Genomic DNA, 14,312 nt, shown 5'->3' on the forward strand with positions numbered 1-14,312 from the left:
AGGGCAGAGTGAAGTGCCATTGAGATGGCATCCTCTGTTGACCTATTGTTGCGATTCCAAATTGGAATGGGTCTAATGTAGCAGTGAGACAGGATTTTAAGTGGGATGCAACCAGTTTCTCAAAGCACTTGGCAATGATGGGGGTGAGTGCAACAGGACCAGAGTTTTTAGGGACTAAGGCAGTGGAGTGCTTTGTTACAGGCACGATGGTGGAGGTTTTGAAGATAGTGGGGACAGTTGTTTTGGCCAGGGAAAAATGTAAAATGTCTGTGAAGACCTCAGCCAGCTGCTCCGCACAGGCTTTAAGCACACGACCAGGTATTCCATTAGGGCCAGTTGCTTTCTGTCCATTCACTTTATGCAGAGTGGAGTAAACATCTGATGGGGAGAGTGTGAGAGGCAGTTCACTCGGTTGATGCTCAGCTTTGAGTGAGATCTCCTTATTATTTTGATCAAAACGAGCATAAAAGTGATTGAACTTGCTGGGAGGGAGGCAGAGCTGGAGGGGGGCACAGAGTTAGGTGGTTTGTAATCTGTGATAGATTGTATGCCTTGCCACATATGCCGGGGGTCTGAAGAATTTAAGGGTTCTTCAATCCTCTGTTTATGTTTCAGTTTGGCCTGGCAGATACCCTTCCACAGGTTGGCTCTGGCTGAGCTTTAAGCCTCCCGGTCTCCAAACCTGAAGGCTGCATCTCTTGCTTTGAGCAGGAGGCGAACCTCTCTGTTCATCCAGGGCTTCTGATTGGGGAAAATCTTTATTTTTTGTGTGTGGTCACTCTGCTCACACATCTGTTGATGTGCTCCAGGACAGAGTTAGTGTAAGTGTCAATGTTGATCTGAAAGTCTGTGGTGGCCTGGGCAGCAAACTCGCTCCAGTCTGTGTGCTGGAATTGATGTTGGAGAGTGGAGTCAGCACCTTCCAGACAGATTTTAACAGTCCTTATTGTAGGTTTCATACATTTGATGACCGGGTATACTTAGGGAGCAGGAACTAAAGCCACGTTTCCACCGCAGGAACTTTACCCAGGAACTAGGGACTTTGGCCTGGTACTCGGTGTGTTTCCACTGCAGGAACCAGGAACTAAATAAAGTTCCAGGTAAAAACAATGCCCCTCAGAAAGTCCCTGCTGGCGAGGTGGTACTTTTTCAAAGTTCCTGAACTTTCGGGGGCGGGACTTGGGTGCTAAACATGCTGATTGGTTGAGTGCATGCAGCATTGGTTGAATTCAACCACCATTTATTCGGATCATTTTCAAAATATTACTGTTATTGTGTCATGAAATGTAATTTTAAAAGTATTTCAGGCGAGAATGTAGTTGTTTAAAACTCAACTCTGTGGTTTATTTATAAAGACAGCGCCTATTTAAAAATGTGTTTCGCTAATCTCAGAGACGGTCAGCTCCACGAGATCAGTGGGAGCTCAGTGATCATCTATCCGCCGAGAAGCAGCCTCACCTCGGCTAGACCTTCTGATATGTGCCGCTGGCTCTGATGTCTCTTTAGTGGTTAAACATAAAATATAATTCATTTTGGGTAAATCTAACAGGTTATCTTTGGTCTGTATTCAATTTATCTATATGTTAAAATGAAAATAATTTAATACATTTTCATTGTAATGGTTGTATATATACACATATCCCTGAACTAAGTACATTTTTGCAGCTGTTATTATGCTTAAATGAAAACTAAAGGAGGCAGTGGTATTTGATATCATATTTTGTTTTATTGTATATATACATAGAGGAAAATTGCAGTAGCCAAAGCGAGCTGACTGAAGTTATGAAGTACGCTGCTTATTGCAGATTTACCGGATTTGTGTCGTCGCGGACATCACACTCCCGAGTCGAATGAGCAAAGTCTGAACTACCGAGGAAGCACGTCCAAAATCAGCGTACTTCATATTGAGAAACGCGCACAGACCTACGTCACCAGACTATTTGCCTAATCTTCCCGGTACTTTACACCGTGGTGGAAACGCAGAAGTGCAGTGCAGCGATTGAAGTCCCCAGGAACAATAAAGACTCCATCCGGGTGCAGGGTTTGTAATTTGCTATTAGCAGCACAAAGTTCTTTCATAGCCACATTAGCATTAGCGTCCGGAGGTACATAAACTGCAGAAACAACAATGCAAGTAAACTCACATCGTAGATAGAATGGCCTGCACTTGATAATCAGGAACTCCAGATCAGCAGAGCAGTAGGTATCAACAATGATTTACACCATGATTACTTTACATAAATACATACTCCACCACCTTTGTTTTTACCAGAGGTTGCTGCTACTCTGTCAGCCCTGAAGAAAGAGTGTACATCCATATGCACCACGCTGTTTGGGACATCGTTGCAGAGCCATGTTTCAGTGAAAAACAGAACATTACAGTCCATAAGCCATTTCTGTGTGAGGGTCCAGATCTTTAGTTCGTCCATCTTGTTCATCAGAGACCGTACATTGGCAAGGAAGATGCTGGGCAGAGCCTGACGATGTGGGTTTAGCCTTAGCTTAGCACGCAGCCCTCCACGCTGTAACACTCATGAGCTGATGGTATTTCAGCCATCTGTTCCACATTAATGAGTCCTGACTCTCTAACACATTCTGCACTCAAAGACCAAACCTTGAGTAAACAAGTACCTTCGTTTTACAACATCTTCAAACATAATTCACCATTTGGGGCGTTGCAATGTCGGCAACATCCTGGTGTGGGTGACAGTTATTACACCTATTGAGACTGTTCAGGGATACCCGCGCGAGCCTCAAAGAAGAAACGAAACACCCACATTCCTAAACACACAAACTTTTCTTTACATTCTTTATGTTAGTCCTTAATAATATGTTTTTTGAATAGGTTTGTGTGTTGCATAAAATGGTTAATCCTGTTATGCAAGGATTATAAGTTGCTGATTTGTAAATTGGAAATGTTTCTCCTAATTTTAATGTTCTCAAATAGAATCATGAGTTGTAACCCTACCCCCCTGACCAGGTCGCAAAGTTTTATGACCTAACTGACAGAACAGCAAAGCCAGATCACTGGTACCTTTTTAAAACGTATTTCTAAACATATTGACTGTGTTGCCTTTTTGGTGCATTAGATGTTTTCTATAATCAAATTGGATTATAATGTTTATCGTGTGTTAATCAAACTTTAAATGTGTGTAATTCTGCATATGAATGTAACGTTGTGTTTCTATCAGTTATATATGTTATTTTTGGTATCTGTTTAATCGTCATGCTTTGACAGACTCACTTATATAAAGGAAATTAATGAAAAATGTATTAATCTGGAATTACGAACTTGTTAGAATATCACTGCTGAAATCTGATAAGTCATAACTTATTAGAGTGGGTGGTTCCCCAGAGACAAAGGAATATTTTTCCTGCTTCAGATCGGGGACGTTCATTGGTTGTTCACGCAAACAGAGGCGTGAACCAGTCAAGCCATAAGAACTGAAACCTGGAAGCTCCTCCCGGTTCTTGCTCTTCTTCGCTCTCTTGTCCCTGTCTGGTCCCTCTCAGCATGGCGGCTGAGAGAACAGCCATTCTCATGGCTTCTTCGGGAGCTTTCATCTCCGTTGTTTTCATTTCTTTTACTTACTTATTTCCTTTCTACACGAGGAAGACAAATTCTGAATCATTATGTTTGTTGGACCTTTCAAATATCGTGCAATTCCACAGCAGCCCCGGAAGACAACGAAAGAACACCTGTGACCCACCACCGGTCTCAAGTCCTACGTAGGAGATGGAAGAATAAAAACTGGAGCGACGACCGTGAAGGACGAGAGAGGACCAGGCCTGGGCATTATTTAATGTTTTGCTGGGGGGGGGGGACTCCTGCCGGCTACCCAAAACTGGAGGAGCCATCGCCATCCACTGGGCGGCGGAGGAGTGTCGTGCTGTCCGCCGAGGGCCGTCCAGTGCCACGGCCAGGCACCGTGGAGGATATCACCCAGTTGGTGGAGGGCCGAGCAGCAGTGCGCCTGGGAACCGGAATTTTTTTCTCTCTCCCCTCTCTTGTCTCAGTCGCTCCTCCTTCCATCTCCTTTTCTCTCGCCTCCTCTGTCCTACCCCCAGGTTCCAGCAGGTCCCCGTGAGCGGTCCCCCCCGGAGGAGGGGGGGGGGGGGGGGGTTGGGGGTAGAGCGCAGTCTCAGTCATCCGTGAGGGGCTGATGCGCTGTTTTATGTTTATTTTGAATTATTAAAATGTCATTTTGATTGTGCGCCGGTTCCCGCCTCCTTCTTCCCGATGAATAGGAAGTGTATTATTACAGTTATCTTCCTGATGTATCCAAATTACTTAGCATATCCAAAACCTCAGAACAACTTGATGATGTAACAAAAACTATGAATTCTCTCTTTTCTAGCATTTTAAATATAGTTGCTCCTTTACACTTAAGGAAGGTTAAGGAATCCAGTATGACGCCATGGTATAATGAGCATAATCGCACCCTAAAGAGTGCAGCCCTAAAAATGGAGCGCAGCTGGAGGAAAACAAAACTAGAGGTATTTCGTATTGCTTGGTGGGAAAGTAACCTATCCTACAGAAAAGAATTAAAAACTGCTAGATCCGATTACTTTTCTTCTCTTTTAGAAGAAAACAAACATAATCCCAGGTATTTATTCAACACAGTGGCTAAATTAACGAAAAATAAAGCCTCAACAAGTGTTGACATTTCCCAACATCACAGTAGTAATGACTTTATGAGCTACTTTACTTCTAAAATCGATACTATTAGAGATAAAATTGTAACCATTCAGCCGTCAGCTACAGTATCACATCAGACAGTGCACCATAGAGGAACAGTTCCACTCATTCTCTACTAAAGGAGAGGAAGAATTGCATAAACTTGTTAAATCATCTAAACCAACGACATGTATGTTAGACCCTATACCATCTAAGCTTCTAAAAGTGGTTTTTCCAGAAGTCATAGATCCTCTTCTGACTATTATTAATTCCTCACTGTCATTAGGATATGTCCCCAAAACCTTCAAACTGGCTGTTATTAAGCCTCTCATAAAAAAAAACCACAACTTGACCCCAAAGAACTAGTTAATTAGAGACCAATCTCGAATCTCCCTTTTCTGTCCAAGATACTAAAAAAGGTTGTATCCTCACAATTATATTCCTTCTTAGAGAAAAATGGTATATGTGAGGATTTCCAGTCAGGATTTAGACCGTATCATAGTACTGAGACTGCTCTCCTTAGAGTTACAAATAACCTGCTCTTATCATCTGATCGTAGTTGTATCTCTCTATTAGTTTTATTGGATCTTAGTGCTGCGTTTGACACAATTGACCACAACATTCTTTTGCATAGACACGAACACTTTGTTGGCATTAATGGAAGTGCATTAACATGGTTTAAATCGTACTTATATAACCGTCCTCAGTTCGTAGCAGTGAATGAAGATGTATCATATCGATCACAAGTGCAGTATGGAGTACCTCAAGGCTCAGTACTAGGGCCGCTACTCTTCACGCTTTATATGTTACCCTTGGGAGATATCATCAGGAAACATGGTGTTAGCTTTCACTGTTATGCTGATGATACTCGGCTCTATATTTTGAAAATTTGAAAAACTAATGGAATGCATAGTCGATATAAAAAACTGGATGATTGAGTAATTTCTTACTGCTAAATTCTGAAAAAAAAACAGAGGTGTTAATTATAGGACCTAAAAACATGTAATAACCTAGAACACTGTCTAAGACTTGATGGCTGCTCTGTCAATTCTTCGTCATCAGTTAGGAACCTAGGTGTGCTATTGGATCGCAATCTTTCCTCTTTCCAGTATTTGTAAAACTGCATTTTTCCATCTCAAAACTATATCTAAATTAAGACCTATACCCTCAATGTCAAATGCAGGAATGTTAATCCATGCATTTATGACCTCACGGTTAGATTATTGTAATGCCTTATTTAGTGTTTGTTCTGCACACTTAGTAAACAAACTACAGCTAGTCCAAAATGCAGCAGCAAGAGTTCTTACTAGAACCAGGAAGTATGACCATAATAGCCCGGTCCTGTCAACACTGCACTGTCTCCCTATCAACTGAACAGAGAAGACATCACTGAATTCAATGATGAACTGCCTTTAACTGTCATTTTGCATTATTGACACTGTTTTGCTAATGAATGTTGTTCAGTTGCTTTGACGCAATGTATTTTCTTTAAAGCGCTATATAAATAAAGGTTGACTTGACTTGACTTAAGTGCAAGATATTTATAGTGTACCTAAAGAATGCTTGCAATAGTTCAACTTAGCATAACCAACAAAGCATAACCAAAAATATGTATATATTTAGTTGGACTTCAGCATTATTTTCCCACAATTAAAGTACATTTAGTTCAAAATTAGTTGTTCCAATTTAGCAGTCTTTAAGTATACCAGTTTAGTATATCAAAAGTACAATTGCAGGGTGCTTTTAAGTACATAGATACGTAATGTAACTTGTGTATTTGTAATATAACTAGCATAAAATAAATGTATTTCAAATACATTTTAGTATATTTATTTTTCACTAGGGATAACCAGTTGTAGACATAAACATGTTCAACAGAACAACCTTAAGGAATAAATACCTCCTGCTTATGTAGAGGTGTTGATTCCTTTTTCAAGTGTAGATGACCGGTAGATGAAAGCATCAGAGATGGGGGAATAAACAGGATCAAGATTGATGTTAGTTACAGACAAGGTCAGGAGAGCGAGAAACACTAGAGCAATGCCTTCTATAAGAGCAAGAACAGATGAGGATTAAACAGTATCAGACAGGAAGATTTCAGTTAGATGTAGATATGGGATATCATCTGTATACATACAATGTACACAACAACTTTTAGTCCAGGGATGTAACAGCACATAATCTTTATCTGGAGATGTTAGAGTGATTGGAGAAGAATAAAAAGCCCCAAAACTAGAGCAGGGGTCGGCAACTTGGCATGGGAGTAATCATTGGCATTTGAGAAACAGACATAAAAATTAATATTTCATTTGGATGGTTTTACTTGCACATGCTTACTGATCTGCATTTTAAGGTAACGCTTTCTCATTGCTACATAACCTACAGAACATACAGAAATAGTGGTTAAACACTCAGTGTGAGAATTAAACTGTGTTAACTAATGAAAAAATTTAGTGCTCGGATAAAATAAATCCTTTTACTGCAGGTGTGCAGAGCTGAAGAAATACTAAAATGCAAACAAGAAGGCAGCAAGACACACACTGAATCCAATGGTAAGCAGACCTCTGTGGCTGCATAGCACATCCTCTGAGCAATAAGCAGCCAGTTGTCCCAATAATTCACAACAGGGTAGGTCTGTTTTCTTAGGATGGCAGCAAGTGTCGACATAAAAGGCGGGTAGTATCAGCAACTGTCAATAAGCCCTTTCACACATACAGACTTTTCCGAAAAATAATCTGTAAATTTCCATAAAGATCATGTGTGATCAGGATCTTTTAAAACATACCGGTAAATTAGTTCCGGCAATTTACCGGTATTAGAAGTTGTAACATTACCAGTAAATTGCCAGAGTTCTGCTGTGTGTGAACGCAGAGGGAAAATTATCAGTATGAGCATGTATGAGTTCAGAAAGCGGTGACATAAAATGTGTACTCCGGGCCAATCATAGCAATGTGACGCATTCAAGCACTGTTTACGAAAATAAAAGAAATGCGGCCAGAACAGAGAGTGAGCTGATCATAGCCTACAGTATGTTCAATTTAGCCTTCTCAAATCATCACGAATTGTCTCAAATAAAATCTAAAGATATAAAACAGTTCAAGCATGTAACGATGTTTAAACGTTAAACCCAGATAAATGTGAGCTATATCCAATATTTTGTGCATAGAGTGCAAGATAATATGCTTTTTGGGAGATAGAGGCAAGCGCGATCATAAAATAAAATAAAGAAAACAAACTTGCTTTCTGCTGTCTCGTCTTGACCAGGAGCACTTACAAAAATGAACCGAAACTTGAAAAAGCAAATACATGCCTCACAGACATGATAAATATAACTATGGAAAGCTATAAATTACTTCTTAACGAATTAAAACAAATAATAAAAAACTATTTCATTACAATCATAATTCGTATAGAAGGCAGGTTTTATGAGGAAATGACGAGTCAGGCAACTTCATCCTTGGGACACAGACTCAGAAAACACTAGTTTCACTAGTCCACGCTTACATATAATTAGCTGAGGTATGGTATGCGTATTTGGCGTGCTGTCCAAGGAAGGGCTCTGAGCTTGGGAATGGCCCGAACCTAGAGTACCCCCCTTCCCCGTCTATTTATAAAGTGAACTCAAAGTGGGGACATGGGGTGGAGGAGGAATGCTGATAAACCGTCAATGGATAGAGGTAAGTCAGCGATATTTATACTATGGGATTGACTACTTGATTATGGTCCACCTGTGTCGATTAGGCTAAGAATCTGATGCGCTCCTCCCGAATCTTGTTAATAAAAACATCATTTATTGGTAAATAATTCAAATATCTCCTTCTATTTCGCCCTGACACATTAATGATAATTACTTTTGCCAGTCCTTTGCGCCATCTTTTGAACTCATTTTGAACTCATTTTGAATGCAGAACTGTTCAGCTGCGCTGACGGCACATATACTTTTTGAACGCACATTTGTGAACTGCAATTTACAATCGCAACTTCATTGTGCTATTTCTCCATTCAAGCATAATTTCACTAAATTGGTCAGCTCCTGACAGCATCAGGTGTTTTATTAATGGTGAATATAATTATTTATATATATATTTATTTGAATTAATGTAATCGATTAGATACCATAATATTTAGGCTATAATGGCTATTATAAAGCTGGTTGTTTTGTATCGGTGACATAATTTGAAATTATGTGAAATTAAAAGTCTTGCACTTGGACCATAGTGCTGCCCATGGGGAAAAAAAAGGAATTAAGAGGAACCCCAAACTAGCGTCTCAGAGGATGCGTGTGTTGAAGCACATTGAGTGTGATGAAGCATGTCAGTCGACTCGGCCGACACTGACGCACCAACTTTTTTTAGCTGTAGGTAGATGCCTTCGGATTCTAGCGAAAACAGACAACATTTTTTCTCCTATAGTTCAGTATTTTGGTTTGCAGTCGTCTATTGTGATGTCTCTGTAACAGAAGCAGTTGCATGAATGCTAAAGTTTGAAACAAAAATGTAACATCAACAAAAATACTGACCGCATATACCACCTTCATGTTTGCAAATGCAAGTGCAGCTGTTTAGAGGTTAATGACGTCACAGAATTTACCAGAATTTTTAAATGTATGTGTGAATAGTGCTTTTCCGGAAAAAAAACGGAATGTCATTGACTGTGTGAACAGCATATTTTTTAATTTACCGGTAAAGTCGTTCTGGTAATTTTACGGCAATTTACTGGTATTAATGTGTGAAAGGGGCAAATGAGTGTTACTGGAACGCAGAAGGGTGAGATGAAGGAGAATGATTCTTGAGGAAATGTAACTCAGTGCTGTTTCTATAGGGAGATTACCCACCCCTTTTGTGTGCACTTGAGCATCGCTGGTCACTTAGTGTTATTTCGGGAAGAAAGATATTTCCCCATAGTGTCAGCTAGCTGTACACAACATTGAAAAAAGTTTTCAATTTAAAGTCTATTTTAAAATAGACTAAAATAGGGACTATTCTCAGGTGGTGCATAATATCACTGTAGCTGCTGCACCCATGGTATAGCAGCAAAGATCCTTGATTATTATGCTGGAATGAGTACAGTTCCTAGCCATACCGGCCTAGAAAATCGCAAATTTGGATTTTCCATTAGTCTTAGTACGCAATGTAACTACAGAAAAGTAAAGTTTTAAATAAGAAAAATATTGAAACTATCTGGTCATTTTTGAGTGAGATGCTAACGGTCTAATCAGATTCAATGACCTATGCTAAGCTAAGCTAAAAGTGCTACTGCCGGACCTGGAGATCCACTTAATGGATTTGAAAATGGTAACACTCAAATGTTTAAATTTAGGGGAGATGGAAGCTATTTTTATTTTTAAAGTGAAGTGTGGATTTAATTTTTTTTCTTTTTCTTTTTATGAGTGGGATGTCTGCTTAATAATTTATTTTCCAATTAAATGTTTTAATTTGAGTTCAACAAGCATAAAAAATACTTCATTAATGTATCAATTTAATTTAAACTATATTTGATTAAATTAATAAAAAAATATAAATGTATTTGATTAAAAATCTCATTGCACAAATTAGTTTTTTTATGAGTTGGGGCTACATAAATTTATTGGATGGAAATCCTGCCCTCAATTAAATTTATTTCATCCAATTAATTATTTTTTTTCTGAGTGTATAGGCTGATATATGTACACTGAAAAAAAAAGCTTTCATGGGTAGTTTCATGGATAGTTTGCATCACACATCTAGCCAACCGTTACTATAATAAGCAGTGTTGTGGGTAACGCGTTACAAAGTAACGCGTTAGAGTACTCTAATTACTTTTTTCCTGAAATTTGTAACTTAACGCGTTAGTTTCGTGCGTAAGTAATCAGTAACTTCGTTATTTTTTTAAAAAAAGTAATCCGTTATTTTAAGGAAAGGAAAATCCCGACTGCAGCCTGCTTTTTGTCAGACAGTAGTCCTAGGTCTACTGTGCCACCTGCGGATGTACAGTATCAGCGGAGCCGAAGCTCTGTGATCGTAAAGTCAATGGCTGTGATGCGTCTGTGCCCTGCGCCTGACCCTGTGTGTGTGTGTGGGTTTTTTTTTTTTTGAACTCCCGGCAAGATAGCAGAGAGGACAGCGTTTGGTTTATGGAAGTACGCACATTATTTTCAATTTGTCAACGAAAAAGAAAAGAACATAACGGTAAAATGCACACTCTGCTTTGGTGAAAAGCTTCTGTCGACCGCCAAAAATTCTACCTCAAATGTAACGCTACGTTGTAATCACTACTTTGAAGAGTAAATGTAAGAGGACTGTGTTAAAGCGAATTTAGGCTTGTGACTGTGAGTGACACTTTATTAATAATTAGTTCGGCTATTAAGCGATTTGTCATTTGCCTGTGTGGCAGTGAAGGATTTAATTCGGTTTGTTATCATTTTTGTTTGACAGGCAGCTGTTAATTTCTGTTAGATCATTGGCTGGCTGGTTGTTCATCATTTTAAAATGGATTTAAATCTGCAAGCCTGTTTAAGGTTGTGTTTACAAGTAAGCATACTTGTACTTTGATAACTGCATTATTTAAAGTTAAAGAAAAATCAGGAGTTATCTTGTGGTGCTCATAATATACAGTAGCCTAGGCTACCCGGGCTGGGTAACGTTAGGTGCGAATTTTGATTAATAATATGTTCTGTGATAATAAATAAATAAAACGCCATGAAATAGCCGATTGCTGACTGTCTTTCCTGTTATTGTTATCCTGCAGTGTTAATTTAGTCGGATGACTGACGTTATTCATTGTCGGGAGTCAAGACTTCTAGGTGCATTTAAAGGGGCCAGGGGTCTGTCTGTCTGTGTGTCTGTCGTGTGTGAGCCGCTGCAAACGGGTTTTAATTTTTGGTAACGCATGAGTACTCTAACGCGTTACTTTTATGAATAGGTAACGCTGTATCATAACTGATTACTTTTAATTGATGGTAACGTTGTAACCTAACTAACTACTTTCCAAAGTAACTATACCCAACACTGATAATAAGTAATTATTACAATCAACATTAACAGCAAGTAAAAAGGGGTAAGCTTTCAACTGTATTGCCTATGCATTTTAGACACTTATATATGGTTTTTCCCTGTCCATGCAATGAACACACAATATTGAATGTTTTTTATTTTATTTTATTTTATTTTATTTTTTAGAACATTAAAACTGCTCAGGTAATTTCAGTGGTAGGCTATGATACATATTTGTGTATTAAACTCTTATAACCTGCAAACTCCCCGTGACAGTGCGGAAATATTTCTGCCCGTTTTCACTTGTTGACAGCCTCTGCTTTTCTGCAACAGACTGAAGGCTTCGCTTCAATTCAGTGCACCTTACATTAAGCTAATAAAATAAACATGCTGCAATTTTCTGGAGTTATTTTATAATTGTCTGGGCAGTCTCAAGCTATATCTTAAACTTAAAATAAATAAATAATTAAATAAATAAATAAAGTTGGCTTCAGACTAGTTTTAATCTATGGAAGTAAAATAGGAGATGCAGTAGAAGCAGCAGTGAAATTTCCTCTGAATATGTGATTTCTATTGAAATAGTATATTATTACCTTAATGTCCTTTTTTATTGTAGGTGTCGAAACAGCATCTTCACTGTTGATATACTCTTGAACTTGTTCCTGGTCTTGATCCAGACTTACATCTGCATCAGCTTCATCTCCAGAAAGAAACTGCGGCTGCTCACTCTCACTCTTCTGAGACAAACCATCATGAATTTCACCCAGTGTGGATACCGGTTGACAAAATTCTGTTTGACACACAATAGCAGAATGTTCAGAGCCTCCCTGCAATGGAATTTTCTATTTTTATTTTTATTTTGAATATCAGTAACTGATTTGGAGAGTACCCCAGAATGTAATCAACGTAATCAGCATTGTTTACGTTCAGTAGATAGCAAACTCCTATGGGCACAAGGTAGTGGTGAGCCCGAGTGCGAGGGCCCTTTCATCGCTGCTTGCAGCTTTAATTATTTTTCTTCTTCTCCCGAATGAATTGCATTTTTGAGGGCTTAAACATGCTCAAAAAGTCATGAAACTTTGCACACACGTCAAACCTGGTGAACATTTTCGTCTGATAAAGGATTCAGAAGAGGGTGTGGCAAAATGGCTCGACAGCGCCACCTACACTAAGAAAATCAACAGCCTTCCAGCTATGTTTCACGTACATGCACGGAAATTGGCACACACATGTAACATACTGTCATAACCCGACTCAAAGGCCACACAGAGCTCACAATGTAGGAGTCATAGGCCTCCGTATCCCTCAAGATCTTTAATGGGATTTTCACATCACTGCCTACCAGTGATACAAACCCATCTCGAATGAAAGGAGCATAAGCTGCCAAAACACCTTATAAACAAAGTCAGTTTTTACAGTTGCTGCAAATGCTACAGGTCTAATATTAGTTTTAATTCCCTTTGTCTTAGCCTTTAATACAGCAAAATCCGCCTTCCAATGACCCTGTTCATGCCAATAGTTACAAACATCATCATCAAATATACAACTTCTTTTACCATCAGGTTTCATATGACCGATTTTCCTTGAACGCCCCATATCAGAAGGCACATCAAAACCACTACGGCGTGCACCAAAATCAGAAGCTCCATAACGCTCCCTGAAACTGCTCTTATGAAGTAAGATATACTCATCAGCTGCAACAGCAGCGTCCCCAGTGGTAACAATTTTTTGTTCCGAAATGTATGTGGAAACACGTTGTGGCAGATTATTCTTAAACTGCTCTAATATTACCAATTTACACAGATCATCAAAGGTGGAGACTTCCAGTGCAGTCAACCATCACTTAAAGTGAATTGAAAGATATCTGGCAAACTCGGCATATGTCTGGTCACTCTCTTTTTCCCAAGACCTAAACCGCTGCCGATATGCTTCTGGTACAAGCTCATAAGCTCTAATAACAGCTGATTTTATTTTATCATAGCTAGAGCTATCTTCAGGACTTAACGACGCATACGCCTCTTGTGCTTTTCCAGAAAGCACACACTGAAGCATCAGAGCAAAATCACCTTCAGGCGAGTTCCTGGCCTTAGCCAGACTATCAAACGACAGAAAAAATTTATCTGGATCTTTTTCATTAACTTGTTGCAACAAGCGAAGTTACTTATATCAAAACGGTCAGATGATCTAGACTATTGCCTGTCATGAGCATAACTTGACAATAAACCATCTCTGATCATTCAAAACCGATCTCCTTCTAAATCAATTTTTGCTTTCTCTATGCTCTGGCGAATTATCTCCACTTCCAGCTGCTTTTTAACATCCAATTCATGTTTTATTTTCTCATAGTCCAACTGCAACGGCAACATCTCTTTCTGCTGCTCAAAAGTTAAACCATGTGTTGTTTGACTCTGAGAAAAAACTGCTTTAGGTTCCAACATAATTCCAGCTATCAGTAACTTAGATTTAATAGCAGACTTAATGGTTTCTTTGACACATTTGTCTCCAACAATCTCAACTGAATAATGCTCAGCAATTTAGAGCAACTGCTCTTTTGTGCACTTATCCATGGATTCCTGAGATGGAGCAGTAATAAATGCTTTGACTTCAGACATGTTAAATAGCCTACGTAACAAACCTTAAAAAAAAAAAAGTACCTCACTTCG

At 39.1% G+C, this 14,312-nt stretch overlaps 1 protein-coding gene across 6 annotated transcripts in view; it reads right to left on the reverse strand.

The window, feature by feature from the left end:
• LOC127967982 (band 4.1-like protein 1) overlaps positions 1 to 14,312 on the reverse strand; it is a 363,306-nt gene that overhangs the window by 85,857 nt on the left and 263,137 nt on the right. For 5 of the 6 annotated variants that reach the window (XM_052568756.1, XM_052568757.1, XM_052568755.1 and 2 more), the window contains 2 exons: positions 12,243 to 12,439; positions 6,579 to 6,605 (listed from right to left, as the gene is read on the reverse strand). In XM_052568756.1, coding sequence (XP_052424716.1) covers positions 6,579 to 6,605; positions 12,243 to 12,439 — 224 coding nt within the window. The remainder of the gene's footprint in view (positions 1 to 6,578; positions 6,606 to 12,242; positions 12,440 to 14,312) is intronic. The other variant, XM_052568760.1, reaches the window with a different exon arrangement.

This window comes from Carassius gibelio, chromosome B11, assembly GCF_023724105.1.
Source record: "Carassius gibelio isolate Cgi1373 ecotype wild population from Czech Republic chromosome B11, carGib1.2-hapl.c, whole genome shotgun sequence".
Taxonomy (NCBI): Eukaryota; Metazoa; Chordata; class Actinopteri; order Cypriniformes; family Cyprinidae; genus Carassius; species Carassius gibelio.